The sequence below is a fragment of the Palaemon carinicauda genome, chromosome 22, assembly GCF_036898095.1.
Source record: "Palaemon carinicauda isolate YSFRI2023 chromosome 22, ASM3689809v2, whole genome shotgun sequence".
NCBI classification, from domain to species: Eukaryota; Metazoa; Arthropoda; class Malacostraca; order Decapoda; family Palaemonidae; genus Palaemon; species Palaemon carinicauda.
The window spans coordinates 53,238,647-53,259,168 of NC_090746.1; the positions used below are offsets into that span (position 1 = coordinate 53,238,647).

The window sequence follows — 20,522 nt, forward strand, 5'->3', positions numbered from 1 at the left end:
AGTAAAGGCACTTATACAGACCCACAGATATAGTACTTTCAAGTTAATTCTCTAGTAAGCTTCCATCAGGACGACATGGCCGAGCCCCCAAAACGGATTTTGAGCAAAGTTAAAAATCTATTTTTGGGTGAGATAGCCATGTCGTCCTGATGAACCCACCCATCTTTCTTAAATGACCCCACCTGAAACTACTCTATCTGCAGCTATTCCAGCTTAAATGCAAGTTAAGAATGATGGCCCGTAGTAGTAAGGAGAGGAGGTCCACTGGATACTTTGATAACGGCTCCCCTTTTATTCGCCACTCTTCCCCCTCAAAGAGTTAAATGTATTCGGGGTGAAGATTGCTATGTGTCGTATCTAAAAATACGTCCCCTGATATTATGCGATATCCTTAAAGTTATATTAAGGATACTCGCCCCAGGAGTTAGAATTCTGGAGACCTATGGTTAATTCTCTGGGAGTATCACTGTAGAAAATATCCCTTAAAAAGCTACCTAAAGGAACCTTCCATCAGGACGACATGGCTATCACACCCAAAAATAGATTTTTCACTTTGCTCAAAATCGTTGTAAATAAATAAGCATGACATTAAAAGGAAAAAATAGTTTACGATCTATTATTTATTTATCAAAATGAAAGTAAAGTAAATCGCTAATGTGTTTGATATGCATACATAGTTGCATTGTGCGTTCGTACATACCAAAAAGTACTGTTCATGGTTTTTTAAACTTTAATTTATACTTATTGATATAAGATTAATTGTAAATAAATGATCATCAGACTAAAAGGAAAAATATGTTACGATCTGTTATTTATGTACTGAAATGAAAGAAATAAATCACTAATGCGTTTGATATGCATACGTAGTATCATTGTGCATTTGTGCATACCACACAGTATAGTTGATTGTGATTTTTACCTTAGATGTATACTTATTGATATAAAATTAATTGTAAATTAATAATTATTAGTCTAAAAGGAAAAATATGTTACGATCTGAAGGAAAAATAGATCGCTAATGTGTTTGATATGCGTAGTAGCATTGTGGATTCGTACATACAATACAGTTTTGTTTATTGTGTTTTGAACTTAATGTCTTGATATAAAATTCATTGTAAAGAAATAATCATGAGATTTAAAGTAAAAAATATGTTACGATCTGTCATTTATTTACCAAAATGAAGGAAAAATAAATTGCTATTGTGTTTGATATACGTAGTAACATTGTTTGTTCGTACGTACAATACAGTTCTGTTAATTGTGTTTTTTAACTTGAAAATTTACTTATTGCTGTAAATATAATTATCGATAAATATTCATGAGATTAAAAGGAAGAAATATGTTACAATTTGGTATTTATTTACCGAAATGAAAGAAAAATATATCTCTACAGTAATGTGTTTGATATGCGTAGTAGCATTGTGTGTTCATACAGTACATACATTAAGTTAATATTCATTGTGTTTTTCAACTTGAAAATGTACTTATTGATATGAAATTAATTGTACATAAATAAGCATGAGATAAAAAAAAATTTTGACGTAAGAATAATCTATTTTTGGGTGAGATAGCCATGTCGTCCTGATGGAAGGTCCTTCCGGCAGCTTCCTACTGTATAATATTTCTGCGAGTGATATTACAAGAGAATTACCGTTATGTATCACGGGGTTCTAACCTTCGGAACGACTATCCTAAGATATCGTATATAATCAGGGACGTATCCGTAGATAACCATAGATATCTGCACCACTAACGAACTTAACCCAGTCTAGGAATCTAAGGAGAAGGATAGGTGAGGAGCCGTTACATATCCTCTCCCCTCATAGTATTGTCTGTCTCTGATGCACCCATTCCACATAGCAGCGTAACTACTGTGACAAGAGGCATCCGACAAGGCATCGGTTAGGGACAACGTAACGGGTGGGCCATCAGGACGACATTGCTATCTCACCCAAAAATAGGTTTTTCCTACGTCAAAATCCGTTTTTTGGGCTCGACGAGCCATGTCGTCCTGATGGAAGTATACCAGAGAATTACCTGTGACTCGGTAGGAAGCCTCAAAGAGAGAGGTCCCAATACCAAACTGCACTTACAGGATTACTCCGTCAAGGCATAGGTATCACTCTCAACTATATATCCCAGAACAGTTCGGAGGCAGTATGACAAGCATGATGGTCCAACAAGGAAGTAATAAGGACCAAAGGACCACCCTCCACAATTGGAAAATCACCCGAGTCAAGGGTCGGGAACCCTAAGGAACCCAAAACTGAAGGAGGCATTGTAGGTAAGGCGTATGGAACCAAAACCCGCCAGGAGACTAAATCCAATTGTGTTCAGGGAGGATAATAATGAGAAGGCACACTAAAGTTATCGCCACTACGGTAATTATAATCATAATAGTAGGCCGTAAAATAAAAAGGCATGTAACAATTTACAGCCTTTTACTCGCAAGAATCAGTGCCAAGGTTAACGAGCAACCATCATTAACTGCATATGGAAAATTTTCGTACAAAGTAAATACATCCCATCCATACCCCGACATAAGGTAACATTAGGGGACAAATACATGACATAAGGAACCGTAGGGAACGTATGACATGATAAACCTAATCAATACACACATGATCACGCCTGTACAAAAAAAGGGGTAATCACCTGAACCAAATGATATAGTTTAACCACCATTTAGATAGATAGACTGTAGCACTGAAGGAACAAACATAGTGTCGAAAAGACACGTGAACCCGAAAAGGAAATGATTAAATGCATTTTCTTCCTTTTTTCCTTGAAGCAAAAACCAACTGATTACTAATTGCTAATAACAAGCTGGAGGAGTGCCCTAGGACGCATTGTGAGCTACGCCATTGCAGCTGGTTTGATAACTCTTCCCGCAGCCACCACAAAATGGAGTATCTCCTCCAATTGCTTCAGATAATGCCCAAAGAAAACCCAAGTGGACCAGTATATGCCCGCAGTCCCTCAAAGGACATATACTGGAAAAAGTTCAAGGAGGAAGCCACTTCCCTAGGGTCGTGACTTGATGGCACACTAGCCGGGTCCGCTCTTCATATAAAGTAAGTAATTATTGCCTTTAACTGTTTCAGAGACAAATCAGACCCCAATGTTTCCTTTTGAAAGAAATGACCACCTTTAAACTGCACTGTTCTTAGTAAATACCCTTTTGAACACTGCACTGGACACTAGGAAGGATCACCTGGTAGGGGAACTATTTTCCATAGACCCCAACGTTTAGAGGGAAGTTCATTCTTAGCTAGAAAAGCGGGATCAGGGTATAAATTAACCTCACCATTATCCATAAATTCAATGTGGTCCTCGTCTCTAAAAAGCTCCACAATGTTACTAATTCGGACACCGGAAGCCTTCGCAACTAAAAAGATGACTCTCTGAGTGAGATCACGAATAGAAGCTGTTTGATTGTCTATGTCCGAAGAGAATTGCAAAACTTTGTCCAAAGACCAAGAGATAGGCTTCGGCGGAGCTGGCACCGCAGCCTTGCACAAACCTTTGTAAGTTTATTGAAGAAATCAGAGTTAAAGTCGACATCCAAGGTGTACAGTATAGGTCTAGTGAGGGCCGCATTGTAAGTCGAAATCGTGGAGGAAGCTAGATCTTAAACGTCTTAGCAAGCAGGAAACCTATACAAAAATCCATAGTAATTGACCCTGGATTTTTGTCTTTTGACGTATTTGACTCATTATGTCCATGACGTTTCATACCAAGTCGTGGTGTTAGACGACTCATAGTTTCCGCAAATACCCACTTATCACGTTGAAGTTGGAACTTCTTTCCCAGGGTTAAGGTGAAAAATCATGAGATGAAGGTTGTTCGTTCCCCATGATGAAGCGTAATCAATCTCCTGCTGTTCCTCCTGGGACAGAATCAGGTTGGTCACGGCACCAACTTGAGGTTCAAATCCGTGACGATGGGAAACCAGTTGCTCTTTGGCCACAGAGGAGCCACCAGAGCCGCCGTCCCTTTGAAAGATCGAAGCATGTCCAGAACCTTCATGAGGAGGTTGAACAGTGGAAACTGATAAATCTTTGTCCAACGATTCCTATCCAGGGACATCACGCCCATGCCCACTACTGCTTGATCCACGTTTGGTGCTACCTAGCAGGGAAGTATCTTGTTGAGACTCGTCGCAAACAGAGCCACTTCAAGGCCAGGGACTTGATCTCCCTGAAGGTGGAATGTTGACAAGTGGCCAACCATTCTTTTGAGTCAACGTAAAGATAGCTATCATAACGTGGTTTATTTGAGGAGACCTCGACCCTTGTCGATGCAATGGACTATCACCCTGTTGTTGAGGTCTAAACGGATATGAATGTTCTCTTTCAAGTATAATTTCTTGAGGGACAAGAAGACTGCCATGGATTCCAGAATATTGATGTGGAATAGTTGAAATTTCTAAAACCAACGGCCTTGCACTTTCTTGAGTGGGTTATGAACCCCCCAACCATCCAACGAGGTGTCAGCACAAAGTGTCACTACTGGAGGAGGAAAGCGCAACGGCACCGTCTGTGAAAGATTTTTGGCAGTGGACCATGGTCTAAGTTGCTCGTGCAGTAAAACCGGAGTCTGCTTCTGATGGTTGCGAAGAGCTTTGGAGGCTCTCCCTTCCCAAACTCTGTTTGCATCTTTGAGTCGTACTTGGAGGACAGGGTTCGTTACCGAGGTGAATTGTAAAGATCTAGAACCCATCCCCCTCGTGGCGTCGCCTGGTGATCATCCCCGACTTGATCAGAGACCTGACTGACATCTCTATTTCCTTTCTCTTGGAGGGAGGAATAGATAGGGAGTGAGACTTTAAGATTCCAACAAATCTCCAACCACTGGAAGTGTTGAACTGGAGCCAGTATTGAGTTCTTGAAGTTGATTTGAAATTCCAAGGGACTGGAGGAATCGTGCAACTCGAGTGGCCGCTTCCGAACACTCAGTGCTGAGGGAACCCACACTAGTCAGTCGTCCAGGCACGCTTCTACTTGAAGGCCTTTCTCCCGAAGTTGTTATACGACTGCGTCGGTAAACTTCGTGAAAATCCTCGGAGCTATGTTGAGCCCGAATGGCATAGCTCTGAATACGTAGCCCTTTCTCTCCAGGCTGAAACCAGGGTAGGGAGAAAAGCGTCGACCTTTCGGAAGATACCAGAAGACGTCAGTAAGATCTATAGAGACAGTGAAAGCTTCCGGGGTGGTAAGGTCCGTATTTGCGAAATAGTCAACATCCGGAACCTGTAGCATTGAACGAATAGGTTTAGATGGGACAAGACTAGAATAGTTTGAGGTACTCTTGAAACCTTCTTTGGCACGCAAAATAGACTACCTTGAAATCTCATAGATCTCATGTAACGGATAACTCTTCTCTTCAGAAGGTTTTATGTATATTAGTCTAGATAAGGTGTTGTTTTCTGGAAGAATCTCTCGAGCTTTGGTGGCCTTTGTTACCACTTCCAACCCAAGCCATTGGAAGTGATACTGTGTCCAAGGACTGAAGGACCCACAGTCCTTGAACAAGGCAAGCCGTCCCCTTACCCGGAGACCTTCATTATTTGTGTTGAGGATGTGAACCTCTTCCTCCACTGACGTTTCGATGTCCACGAACCCTGGACTTGCCTCCATTGTCAGGACGAGCTCGGAAGACAACCCTTAGTCATACACAGGGTTGAAGGCCGGGAACTGTGACACCACTTGTTAGGGCACAGCGTAGACAGTCTGAGGGATGGCAGCATGGGGAGGAGTAAACGACTTCCGATGATAGGTCAGGTTGCAAGACCTCTTGGGTTGTGGGCCTCTCCCAGGGGTGAACTTCCTCTTCAATGAGATCCCCCACTTTTGGAAAAGGCTCTTGTGCTCTGCGACAGCCTTATTCGTAACTTCCTTTACACCTTCTAAGGAAACAGGTCTTCTCCCCAGACGCTAGAGTGATGGAACATTTCGGCTCGTGGCGGATGGTAACTGTGGCAAGTACATGCTCTCTCCAGGCTCGACGGGCCTGAAAAGAAGCATAAAGGTCCTTCATAAAGGTGGCGAGATGAGGTTTCGCCAGCAAGGAAAAGACTGAGGCATCTGCAAAATTCCCGATCATTTCATTTCCATGAAGCACTACAAAAACATCAACACTGACAACCTTTCTCTGGCCTACGACTCGGCCTTAAGAAGGTGTTCGGGAATCCTGGGCAGCTTCTCGGGAAATTGGTGGCCGGCCGCATCCTTATCCAGTTTACCCTCAGCAAAAGTAAATTGGGCATTGGTCCAGTGGATGGCATCATGTGGTAAGACAGGTGAGACTTGTTTGTACTCTTCCAAAGCTGGGGGAGGCTTACCCTCATGGATGGCTTTCTCCACTACCGCGTAGCTCTTCGAGGCAAAGGGGAATACCATATTGTCCGGAGCTACGAAGGTGGCCAACCTCTTACCGAAGGCAGCAATCTGTGTATTGATACACCCTGCCGTCTTCATCTCTTTCATTGCCCGGTGTTGGGCCCTTGTGTGTTCCAGGAGGATCGATTCTGTAGGGATGGTAACATCCCTCAACAAAACCCCCTCAGTTAGTCTCACATAGCAAAAGGGGTAGGCATCAATGTGGAGGATGCCCTCGGAGAGCATGGCGTGCCCGACATACCTTCAAGGATTTTGCTGCGTGCGATAAGGTAGCTAGGAGGGCAAGACCTTATCCCAAGTCGACTCCTCTTGCTTCTTCAAGGCCTGGATCTCTTCATGTGAGGCCTTGAACATCATCAGCTGGTAATACCAATTCCCCTCCATGAAGGCTTTCATGTTAGCCATAAGTACCGGATCTATTGTAGTACCCGAGGTACTCGGGAACTAAGGGGCTCCATAAGCCCAGCAGAAGATCTTGGGGGGAAAAAAAAGGCAGGAACAGCCCCCGTCACGGAAGAAGTAATCGTCACCGTAGACAGGGAGGCCGTTGTCGTAGTGAGGGTTAAAGTGATAGGCACCACTGAATCCTTGATGATCCCCAGATTTACCTCGTACACCTCCGGCAGTAAAAGTCATCCACCGAAGGGAAGGGTTCTTCATCAAACTCCACCGTCTTCTCGAACCCTCTTACCCAGGTGCGAAAGGACCGCGGGAGAACACTCGGTTGTCATCGGAGGTATCCTTCGATACCCACCCGGAGTGAAGTAGGTCCTTACAATCCTGATGGTCCCAGTATGAGACTGGACCTTTCATCCTCCGACACTTCGCATGCATCTCTGTCATAGGCACCACCTGTAAGGAGAAAAGGGTTTAAATGAGTATTACGTCCTCTAACAGTCACCAAAAGCTGAAAGAAATGGGTTATTAACATTCCATGTTGACAATTGAGAGAATAGTAATCCACAAATTGTGTGTAATTGCAGTTGGTGTGAAAGGAGGAGATAAAGTACTAAATGTCCATTCCCCTATTGAAGGACGTGAGATTGGAAAAAATAGCCTCCTTAAAGTCTGTTGCTATAAGCCCAAAGAGGGGGGGGGTGCTCATGGAAAGAACCGTCGTTCCTATATCTCCGCAGAGAAATGGCCAATTAGAAGGAACGGTACGGCTAAACTTAATAGTTTAGGCAATCGACGCAGCAATTAATGAGCAAGAGTCTATAGCAACCCTAGGGCTATAACAACAGGTTGATAACCTCAATTAGGGAAGACCCGGGAGTGGGAACTAGCCTATAGAGTTATCACCCATCTATCCAATCCACACACTCATAGGGAAATGGACAAATTGAAACTACATTAATACATAGTAAAAGTATACACAAAACAGAGCCCAAGGCATCGTAATGCTAAAATAAAGCTAGCTAACATGGTACTACTGAAAAAAGACTAAGTGAACACGAAATAAAAAGGGCGGCTCTGTATGCAACATGCCGCCCAATGGCTAGCTGGACTCGGAGAGCCCAGCTCCCTTATCGCCTCCCGACAGGATCTAAAGCAGTTACAGCTAATTCAAACTGTAAAAGAAAGTACTCGACTTAGACGTCGAAGAGGAAGCCATCATGCAAGAAATTACTCCTAAAAACCTGAAAAAGGGCACACCCAAAAAACTACAATGCAGTAGGAACGCTGCGAACAAAAGAAAGGGTTCATCAGAAACGGACAATACTATGAGGGGAAAGGATATGTAACGGCTCCTCGCCTATCCTTCTCCTTAGATTCCTAGACTGGGTTAAGTCTGTTAGGGGTGCAGATATCCATGGTTATCTACAGATACGTCCGTGATTGTACATGATATCTTAGGATAGTTGTTCCGGGGGTTAAAACCCCGTGATACCTGACGGTAATTCTCTTGTAATATCACTCTCAGAAATATTATACAGTAGGAAGCTGCCGGAAGGACCTTCCATCAGAATGACATGGCTCGAGCCCAAAAAGGAAAAACATGTTACGATCTGTTATTTATACTGTATATTGAAATGAAAGCAAAATATTTTGCAAACATATAAAATTTTCTCGAATATTTAGTAGATAATTTCCTCTTCTTTGTCTGCATGTTTTCCTACTTTTATGTGGGGTTGATAAAGCCCCCCCCCCCCCCCACTCACAAAACAATATTCGGGGAATCACGGATTCGCAGGATTTTTATTGATAAATGATCTATTTAGTAGATAATTTATTCCCCAACAGGTAGAATTAAGACAACAGTTCCCTGGACACTCTTATCACCATAGGACCAAAGGAACAGACGGACTCAAGGTGGTGGATGGCAGACAAAAATCTCCGCAGAGGGGTCGACCTTCTCGTTCCGCCCCCGGAATTGATGTTCTATTCATTCAGATGCATCAAAAGAAGGGTGGGGGACCCACATGCTGCACCACACGGCCTCCGGGTTCTAATCAGAGTCCAAAAGGTACCAGTATATAAATCTCTTAAGAGATGAGGGCAGCATATCTAGCCCTCCAACAGTTCCACCAGTTCCTGGCGGGTCACTCCTTAGTGTTGATGAGCGACAATACCACGGTAGTGGCTTAAGTAAACAAACAAGACGGTACCTTTTCGCAGCCCCTATGCCATCTAACAGTAGAGATGCTAAGATGGGCAGAAGACAACTCGGTGTCACTATCAGCTGCTTCTTCCCAGGCAGGCAGAATGTGCTCGTGGACAATCTGAGCAGAGCGATTCGGATAGTGGGCTCCAAGTGGCCTTTGAATCTTTGTTTGCGATGTCCCTGAACTTCTGGTTCCTGCTGTACTGCTCCCCAGTCCTGAATCCCCAGGCTCTCTGGCAAGATGCATTTCAATAACGGACGGACAACACCGATGTATACGCTCTTTCCCTATTCTGTCTGATGAGAAGAGTACTCAACAAGATCAGAGTATTCAACAACCTATCTATGACCCTCATAGCTCATCTTTGGCATCATGCAGAGTGGTTCCCAGACCTTCTGCAACTCCTCACGGAGGTACCGAGAGGACTCCCTCCATGACGAGATATACCCGAACAGGGACATGCAAACATCTTCCACAAAGCCGTTGCTTTGCTATGACTTCACGTCTAGAAACTATCTAGCACCTCTTTGAGAGAGGATTTTTGCAACAAATTGCAAAAAGGATGGCTGGATACCTGCGATGATCTTCAGCTTCGGTCTACCAGGCCATTTGGACTGTCTTCTGTGGTTGGTATCAGGTAAGGGGTATCTCTCCTCAATGCTAATATTCCAACAATAGCAGAGTTCCTTGTTTATCTTCATGAGAAAGTGCTCCTCTTGGTGTCGGGAGTAAAAGGCTACCACTCGGCCTTTAAACTGAAAGGAGTCGATATTTCTTCCTCGATGGCACTATCTCTCCTCATACAAAGTTATGAGCTTGCCTGCCCCCAGTCGGAAGTTAGACCTCCTCCATCGAACGTGGTTCGCGTCCTTCAGTGTCTGAATGGTGCTTCCTATGAAACATTATGCCAGGCAACAGATCACCCCTTCACTTTGAAGACAGTGTTTCCACTCGCCTTGGCTTCAGCCAATTGAGTCTGTGAACTTCATGGTCTTTCTTATGACATCGCCCATTCGAGGGGATGGGGAGAGATAATTCTCAGCTTTATCCCTGAGTTTATTTCTAAGACTCAAAATCCAGGAGTAGTGGATCCTAGATTTGGGTCTTCCAGATTGGGAGTCTTCAAACTGTAACTGATGATCCAGATCAACTGTTACTGTGTCCAGTAAGGAGTTTGCGGTATTAGCTCAAAAGAACTTCAGCAGCTGCCCCCTCCCATGTGTTAGCACACACTGTCAGCATGGGGAAGGTCAAGAGGAGGATCCCAAAGATCACCATTTCTGCCTGGATTCGCAAGGTCATGGACCTGGCACTGAATCCTCCTCCAACACGACGACTCAGAGCTCATGATGTTAGGGGCACTGGAACATCCCTTGTGTTCAAAAGAAACTATTCTGTGGCATAGGTACTTCAGGCAGGCATGTGGAAGCATCAGACTACCTTCATTGCCCACTACTAGCAAGACGTGACCCACAGGAACTTTGGCTGCACAACAAGGGGTTTAAATACCTCTGGCTCCTTGATCGACAAGTAGCAAACGGTTGAGGCAAAGGTTACCCAGGATCAGTCTGGAATGAATGTGTAAGAATAACTTTCTCTCTTTCTTTCATCTTCCCCTTCCTTTGGAAACAGCACCCATGGTCCTCTGCAAGCTGGCCTCACCTATTAGCAGGTAAAATACTTTTCTTTGTGTAACCTAGTATAATTATAATACTTGTTACATCCCCATACCCCTTGCAAGGAGGGATTGGGTAATGTCTAGGTAATTTTTCTAAGTTTCCTATATCTCGGAGAACTCTTACCTAGACCAGTCACATTGCTAGTATCACAAACACACAGATTCCATAGGCCGCTGAATGTGCGCTGCACAGTTTTAACGAGGTATAAAAGATTCTCCCAGTTATGGCCAGGGTGGGTTTGGAGAACACCCTGTGTCAAATATCAAACCCAGTATGTTCGGACTTCCACCCTCCTAAGGAGTAAGTAATCCTTATACCTTATAAATAGCATAGGGTTTGTGTAAGTGCGGGAACAAATGATAAATTTGGAAACTCAACCCAGGTGTGTGAATGAGAGGGGTAGCAGGCTACCCCCACCCCCCCTGCTAACTAGTGGAAGGGTGGTTATACCTTGCTAACAGTCTTATGGCTCTTCTTCCTGCTTCTCCAAAAGTATACCCCTATAAATAGCTACAGGTTCGTATCTTTAGGAAAAGTACAATTTACTTTCAAGTTTGTCATATTAGGTTCCTTCATGGTAGCCATATTCCTTGGCACTCCTTGAATTAGTGTGATTATCAGAAGGCAATATTGGTCACCCCCATTGCAACATCCATGACTTTCATTGGCATCCTTTCTCAACAAACATGTCTTGAAAACTTTTTATTTCCTCCATGTTGTATGTGGAGGAAGTTGATCCTCACAGTTGAACTTTGATCCATTCTCAGCATATCCAACCTACAGGGATATGGAATGCGGTTTCCATGTCACAGTTGGTCTAGGTTCCTGTTATCAACAAGGTTCTAGTAGATCTTTGCAAGTGATAGCAAGATGTTTTTCAGCTGCATCAACCTTTGACTTATTTTTGGAATCATAAAGTTCAGATTTAATAGTCAGCAGGATTGGTGGAGGTATGTCACCTTCATTGAAGGTCATTTTCCTCAGCATCCAAAATTTTTTATAATTTTGTCCAGTAAAATTCTGTAATGTTAAATGCTGTGACCATCCTTGCTTACCAAAAAAATTAGGGAGGAATGCACTTGGAAATATTTTGCCTTTTGCTGTGAAGATATTTTAGACAAAATAACTTTATATTACTGATCATCATGAGGTTTACCCCAAAGATTCAAAACATGGCATGGATCCCCTGAGCATCTTGATGTGTACAGAGTTTTATGGTAAATCCATAGGACTTTGCTATTGAATCTATTTTCCACATTTTTGAATGCCTGACAACTTCTTTATGGCTCTCTTTAGCAAGATCAAGTGTTGTAGGAAATTTATGTTAATGCAGTGCTCTTATAATGGGACATACTTAATGCTTATGCTTTAGCCCCTTTGGTCTGTTATAACATGTCTTGAGGCAGTCCTATGCATCTTTCAACTCTGACTTGGCTGATAGTTTCCTTCTGGCCCCAGGCAGGGCCTGCTCACAGATTTTCAAGATGTTATGTAGCATTTCCTGAGAGGGAAGTTTATTGAAAATCATTTCGTCCAGTATTACCTCTGTCTTCAGAACTGCTACCTTCCACATTTATTAAAGCAAGTGAGCGAGCATCATTAGTTGGTGTAACAAATGGGCTGCAGCTTCCCCACTATCTGTTGTGTCCTTAGCAGCTGCTCCTTGTATTCAAGAGCTACAAAAACTTGTTTAAATGCAAGCAATGGCTATAAGAATGCCAAGTTGATAGTATCCTTCTTATAAATCTGTCAGCATACATAGAGCTGAAGGTGTGGGACCAACTTTGCCTCTCTGTATCTTACTGATGTTGCCCACAGCCCCTGGACCCATTTTTCTTGGGTCCAGAGGTGGCTTGTCAGTAGTTGTGTAGCATTCTCAGCTACCTCACGGGACTTAATATACTTCTCACCTAAGGTAACTAGTTTGGCACCAATCTCGAGGAGAATTATAAAAGCTGGCTTTTCTATCTTTCTTGTTTGCCTCTCAAGGAGCTGCAACAGCTGCAGTCATTACACATTAGTCTGATACCTGATGCTTGTGAGGACCTTTCTTGCAAACTACATCTTCCAAAAAGCAACTCCTCCATCCTTCTGGCAAGAGGGGCAGTGTCTTCCAAAAAATGTTTGTGATGTGCCTTTTTGGCAGTGCTGATGCCGTCTCCCTGTTAGGGAGATAGGATATCTGTGTCCTAGTACTATCTTCCTTTTGAGTCAATATAGTACTGGCCAAGGATCTAAAAACTACATTCCTAAGATTACCGTATTTGTCAGCCTATAAGACGCGCTCTCATTTCAGCAGGTCATATTCAATAAAAAAAAAAAAAAAAATTTAGTGTATTTAAGTATATACAGTATTGTTGAAAACAGTCTAGCTGTACAGTACAGAAGCAGAAACATGTCGTTTATTTCTGCATATAAGACGATCTTCAGATAATACAAGGTTGAAAATTAAGCCAAATTTTAATGAATTTGGGTCATATCTGCTGTATAAGACAACTGGTAAATTGCAAAATCATCAGTGTATATGCTAGCTTGTGTTGTATACTTAAAATCTAAAATAAATGAAATGAAGACGATTTTATATCATGCTTTTACTAAACACGCTGGTACGCCACATGAAACCAAAACCATTGCTTTGTTCATGTTTCATCACCAATCATAATGAACGCATTTACACATCTGTGTATAAGTTAGCTTTTGCAGCAACAAATATCTTACCAAGTATTGGTTATATAATATTAATAATATTAATTTTGTTTAATTTGTCTCTTGTAATAAAACTACAGTAAATGAAATAAGAGCAATTTTATATCATTTTGCTTAATAAACGCTGCCTAAAACAGAAAATATTTTATTTACATTTCATCGCTGATCATATCAAACAAAACAACGGATTTTGAGCGAAGCGAAAAATCTATTCTTGGGTGAGATAGCCATGTCGTACTGATGGAAGGCTCCTTCAGTAGCTACCCTTAGGAAGCTACTGAAGGAACCTTCCATCAGGACGACATGGCCTGAGCCCAAAAATACATATTTACACATGCAAGTGATAACTAATAATGGTAAGAGCTTTTAGTAAAGATATTATAATTATTTTACTTGCCATATCCCTGAAAATTCCTACATGTTGTCTAACAGGAAAACCCTTTTGTTGGTGTTCAGCCAACAATAACAAAGTACTGTTAATAACAATATGGTGTGACGGAGAAGATGGTGCTTGATTGGAGAAAGAGTGGGGATAATTTGAATCATGGTGGATTTTTAATGAAAAATAAATAGGCTAATCTAAATTTGATTATTACAGTTATTAACAATACCATTAAAATTATCAAAGGTTAAGGAAAGAAAAAGTTAAAGGTTACTGAGAACGCAATCATAACTTGATGTTTAAATTTTATCAGCTGATGTTTATAAATATAAGTCACAGCATTTCAGGTTAAGTTACTTTCATTTTTACGAATTAATTTTTAAAATAATGATACCAGCAATAAAAATAAAATGAGGATGCATTGAGTTTAGGGCAGGTAAAAGTACTGAGCATAATCTGTGTTAGTGAGCGTCAGAGAGAAGATTAGCCTAGGCCTACGGAATGTCTCAAACTTCACCTACAATACATAAGATGCAGGGCGATTTTTTTAACCAAAAGTTTGGATAAAAAGTGTCCTATAGGCTGTCAAATACGGTAGCTGCTAAAAGGCTAGTGAAGTTATCTTCTTCACTCCTGTAGAGAACAGGGATGAAAAGAACCTTCCAGTGTGCTAGTATGGGACTACCTCCCACCAATGAGGGCATCTCCCTATTTTAAAGGACGAAAGATTTGCATACATATAGGAACATAAAATAACTTCTAAATAGGGGTTGGCTGGGTTTTCCCCTAGCATTCACTGTTGTTAACCAAGTACCTTTTGACACTTCAATGGTCATTCCAGTGCAGCAGAAATTATATCCGTTTCATAGGACTCAAGTATATATAGCTAGGAAAAATACAAATTATTTTCAATTTTATTATAGTGGACAAAAGTTTGATATTTGTATGATTATCCTTTTTTTTTAAATTCAGAAACTCATATGATTCGTAAGAGTGAATGATTATCTGCTCTGCAAACATTTTTTCCCAATTTCCAATAGATTTATGCCAATTTTTTTGTTCTTTTTTCAAGATAAACTAATTGATATTTCTTTTGTTTTGAACAGAGCTTGTATACAAGGAAGTGACAGACTTCACTCCAAAGCCTACTGTTGTTGCTGAAGAGGCTGAGAAGGCGCAGTCAGGGTCAAAGTGATTGTAATAGCCAAACTCGAAACCATTCTATCTCTTCTTATACATGTTATGATCAAATACATTTTCTTTTCCTCTTAAGTATATAGATTTTAGCAGATCTCACAGGCAATTAAGACTGTCTCAGGCATTGAGGCATATGTACAAGATAGATATCTGATAATGAGGTTGCTGATTTATTCTCGATAGTGTGACCTCAAAGGAAATTTTCAAACCACCAGAGGCTTAGGAAGGATTCTGATTTTCATGACGATACTACCATCAACCAAGTACTGATCTTAAGATTTTAATTTTAATCTCAAGAGTTTTTATGCCTTTGATTATAGACAAAGCATTATTTGTGTATGTTTTTTTTTTATTCATAGCAGGGCTGATTAATTTAGGCTAATCAATAAATTATCTTTAAAATTATTGATGATAGTTGCCATTATCCTAATTATTATACTTTTTAAAATACTCATACCTTTCTACCAGTTATTGTGATGGTATTTCTGGTTCCATGGTCATATGTCAGTTTTTTTTACTATATATTTCGGTGATATGCAAGAATACCAACGTAACTTACTTCTGCTTTTTCATATGAATTCTCAAGCTCATTTATATACAGTATATGTAAGGTATGTCACTTTAGGAATCACAATAGTGCCATTATTAGCAACCAGATTTGGAACATGTTGTATGATTATGTTAGAGTGAAAACAGGGGTGTGCAAATACCAATATTATTGTTAAGGTAACTGCAAAGTCAGTGTAGTTCCTAATCTCAGTGAGATTAATCTTAATTCAGAAGTATTGTACTATGTAGTACTTGACACTAGTTGTCATAAGTTCATCTTTCTGACAACCATCAAAGGGCCATGATAATTTCATCAAGGAAGGGTTTGTATAATTCTTTTACCTTGTGTCAGAAATGATCGACCACAGACTCATGCAGCAGCTCCGTTACTGTTAGTAGCACAGCTACACACATAGTAGAAGTTGTCTTAACATTGAATTGATATATTGCTTCAAAAGTGAAGAGCCTAATTTTTATAGTAGCATTGTTAAATAGTGTTAGGTTGTTTTCAATATTATATCACTAATAAAGAAAGTAGTTGTGTAGAATGAAGAGGTTTTCTCTTGTATTCAAGAGTTTGGAAGTTTCACATTTCTCCAGATGAGAACAGGAAAATGTTTTTGTTCATTTTAATATTGTAAATATTGCATGTGTATATGCCATATCTAATGTGTACAAATGAACAATGAACAGAGGGTTCTTAAATATGGCATATCAGAGGCTCACTTGATCTTAATGCTTTGGTCACATAAGTAGTACAGTACAGTATACAAGTTTCGTATTGGTCTACCCTATTTATAGTATTTGATTGCTTATATTGAGCCTTTTATTTTTATTTTTTTTTAGTACAAGTAAATGCTATATAACTAAAATATTGATTCTGATGTACAGTACTTGAAACTTCTGTAAGTGTGAAGTTGTATAATTCTGAAACATGTGACCGTGGCACATGATTCAACAAGCTAGTGAATTTGTTTGTTTTTGTCACTTAATATACTAAAGTATGTGTTGTCTTGAATTTTTGTTTGGTAACAGTATTACAGTAATTGTTTTCCACAATACTAGTGTTGAGTTTAGAATTTCTGCTCTGTATATCAGGTTAGTTTTAAAATGTTGTACAGTATATGTACAGTGTAATCATTGATTTGTTTATTTGTATGAAAGTTAAGGATTTTACTGTATTAGGGTGTGATTTTCATCAAATATATTTATTGTGAAATTTTTTTAAAAGTAGTTAAATGTTAAGTTGAATATTCAATTTTATGATGTTATTATCTTCTTATGTTAATTTTAAAGTGAACTAGTGGAAGGTATACAATGTTTAGTTAGTCTTTTGACAATCATTACATGAGTGACATGTTTTCTTTATTTCTTTCTCCCTGTCTTTCTGTTACTTCAAGTTTATTGGATTTCAGAACAGTATGTTTAGTATAAGTTTGAAGCATATTCTCTCCAAAACTGATTTTATGCCAACGTTTTTCTTAACAGTATTGACTTTTCTTTACCTATAATATTGTTTTAAGACTTAATTGACATTACTATATTGTTAAGGGGTAAGATAAAAGGAAAGATATGAAAATTAGCCAAATTTAGACACCTTATGTCATTCTTCACCATGAAATAATTTCATGTTTCAACTGTCTTAAAAGAAAGGCCCAAGTGCTTATATATAATCAGAAATTTGACATTTTTTCATTGAATTCTGTAGCTGGAAGAACTTTCTTACATTAATTCCTTCCTCAGGAATATAGCTTATTATCAGCTTTCATCATAAAATGTTAATTAACATCTATATACCGTAGTTAACCGTGGGTAGTTAATTTGGTAAACTGTTATTGTATTTATTTTTAAATATTCTTGTAAAGTCATTACAGATAACACATATACTGTATAATAAAACAGATGATTGATGTTTACTCGGTAGTTGGAAGTACAATATCGTAGCCTTTCAGTGGTGCATCCAGTGCAGATGTAAGCCTCTTTAAATCTCTCATAATGCAATTATTAAAGGATTCATTGTTTCAAAACTAGTTATGCTTGGTAGCTATAGGGATTCAAACATCTTAATTACTAGTTTTGTTATTCACTGCATATTCTCTGGAGTGTTTGATAGGGAAAGATAAAGTAATGTCCATAACACATTCTGCAGCTAATTTATGATTTCTTGAAATTTTTTCAATACTTTCTCTTTTCAATTTTGCATTTCCATCTAGATATATTGAGAATTTTAGGTTTCCTTAGTAAACGTGCAATATTATTAAGATAGCCATATGAATGTCATGAGTATTTATTATAATGTTTTTGTCATAGATAACATCCTTTATTTGTTACATTAACTTGTAACAATATGCCACCATTGACTTAAAATTTAAACATTAGAGGTCATCAGTTTTACTAAATGTCTTTTTATAGAGTTGACTTTTACTATTTGTATTTAATTGAAGAGCATATATTTTAACAAAGCAATATATGTAATAATTCTTTGCATTAGAATATTTTTAATGGAGCATTTCAGAAACAGCAATGTTTATATATTTTTTACAGATTTAAGTTTATGGCAATTGAAGGTTAGGGTCTAAACAACTAAATATTGGTACCTAGTTTAATAAATTTTAATTCATTTAAGATTAAAGTCCAATTTGGTGATGATTTCAAAGTTCCCTCCTCAAGTTATTATTAATCCATGGAAAGTTTTAAGTATATATTTCATTTGAAATATCTGAAAAATTATTGCTTACAAAGATGTATGATCAAAGTCCCTGTCACAAGCTATTATATATCAATTGAAAGATTTTATAGTTTTATTTTAATTTTATTTTGAAGTCATTGCTTGGAATTATAGTTTTAAACTAACATTATTATAATAAGAGTTCCTACTTTGATCACATGCTCTTTTAGAACAACCATTTACTTCCTGGAGAAGTTGTGTGCCTTACAGAGCCACTTGGTAAAATAAGATGGAAATGTTTGATTTTTAATCTGCATTCTTACAGAAACTTCTTCTTAAATGTGTAGCCCATAGTATATATTGAAAGTAACCTCAGGTAAAAGATATGCTGCAATTTTGCAATCACACTGTGTAACTTTGATATTTTGATATAATTCTTTACAGGTTGTGAAGTATTTTTTAAATGAAAAATTCAAGGTGAACAGTTATGATTCAAAGAATAAATTTTGTAGATCCACACAAGAAATATCTGAGAAAGGCTGTCTAAATTCATCTTATTTTATTTAATAACTTTTGCATCACTCATCAATGACAAATTCCAATTACCATTTAAAAAAAAAGGTTAATGCTGTGATAAAATAAAATTGAAAAAACCTCTTTATTTAAGTTAAAAGTTGACATAACTATGAAAGGTTTTACTTTGTTTTAATTGAATGGGAAAGTTAATATATATTATTGTTCAAGGTATTACACAGCTCTTTTATTGGGTTATTGGAGGGGATTCATATTCTGAATTTACTTAATCACCATAGAATATGGTTAGTGAATCTTGTAAGTAACCTTATGCCTGCTTATTTTTCATGGAGGGGCTCCACCAGAAAGTTTTAATTACTCTTCGAGTATATTGTTTTTACACTTGTAAGATTTGTTTGATCTACCAGAAATGCAATGCATATACAGTTGTTGAAATTATAATTATAAGTTATTATGTTTAAACCAAATGCTATCCAATTTTAATAGATTAACTTGAGTATATTGACAGAATTTGGGAATTAGTAAATATAACCTTAACATTTCATTCTTTTTTAGAGCCCCTCTCTTTATATTATGCATAAAATACAAATTTTACACTCGTATCACGTCTCCAAAAAACGTACATTTGGCTCTGAATGTCAAATGTAACAACACACAAGAATCATAGACTAAAGGACTTGTGCTACACAATTTAAAGTGGTAGCCTTATATCTCCATCTGGTGTCGGACTTCGTACAATATCATCCCCTGAAATGATCCAGTTCTCTTTATCTAATAATGTTTCCATTTTCATAGAACTGTCTGTTGTGTGATGCAGTAAATATACTGCTACTAAAATTTTGTTGTTTTTAAGTTAATTTATAAAAGCTTTTGATGCCTTTTCAGATACTTCCAATTAAAACGTTTTCATTATTCCACATTATATGCAATACAAGACTATATATAAATGTTAAAATATATGTGAACTCTGCTCATTAATGCATTAAATGAAATTACCATATGTTAAATAAGCACCAAAAGACGGTCAGATTAAAATATGAACTATTGCTGCCGGTAATTACGTAACATCTCCAGATCCCTCATCTTTGAAAATTACACTAGAATAATGTATCAAACAAACTAAAACTTACCAAATCCATTAATGAATTACGCCATTTTTCAAGCCAAAATAATAGCTGCCAAATTGTCAACACTCATTTGACCCCTACATTTTTTATGAATGACTCATTTTTCAGTCATATGCATTGAATGTACAGTATTTCATAACTAACTTTTTAACCTATCTTTGTGAATATCCAAACTACAACTGATAGTGAATTTAAAGCTTTGGAAATTCATTAGATCAATTAATGATATATTGTTGGAATTTCCATCATTTATTTAATTGTATGAAATTATTAAAGAACTGCAAGGTATTACATCACGTACAATTTAGATTTTATCAATAAAGACAAAGCCTTCAAACCAGCCTTAGAAGAACTAAGTATTTCAAGTCCAGAGATTCTTTTTAAAACTACTTAATAATAATAACAATAATAATGATAAAGAGTACCACTGTTTACCTAATCTCAGAATGATGAAAAACACTTTTAATGAAACGTTATGGGTGAGTCCAGTTTTCAGTCGACAACTAATGATGGTAAATGGTACCCATTTATAATGGAATATCATATACATAATAAAAGTGCTTCAAATCCAGTACACCTTTTATATTGTTAGAATGAAATGTTTAGATTTAAATTTCCCAAATGACACATGCATAGTCAGATATTTATACAGACACGTACTGTATACCCATAT

General features: G+C 38.4%; 1 protein-coding gene across 3 annotated transcripts in view; it reads left to right on the forward strand.

The window, feature by feature from the left end:
* The window catches only part of LOC137616440 (mitogen-activated protein kinase 14-like), a 258,883-nt gene extending 242,506 nt beyond the window's left edge, over positions 1-16,377 (forward strand). For all 3 annotated transcript variants that reach the window (XM_068346191.1, XM_068346190.1, XM_068346188.1), the window contains exon 10: positions 14,881-16,377. In XM_068346191.1, the coding sequence (XP_068202292.1) occupies positions 14,881-14,969 (89 nt within the window). In that variant the 3' untranslated portion in view covers positions 14,970-16,377. The remainder of the gene's footprint in view (positions 1-14,880) is intronic.
* The last annotated feature ends 4,145 nt before the right edge of the window (positions 16,378-20,522 follow it).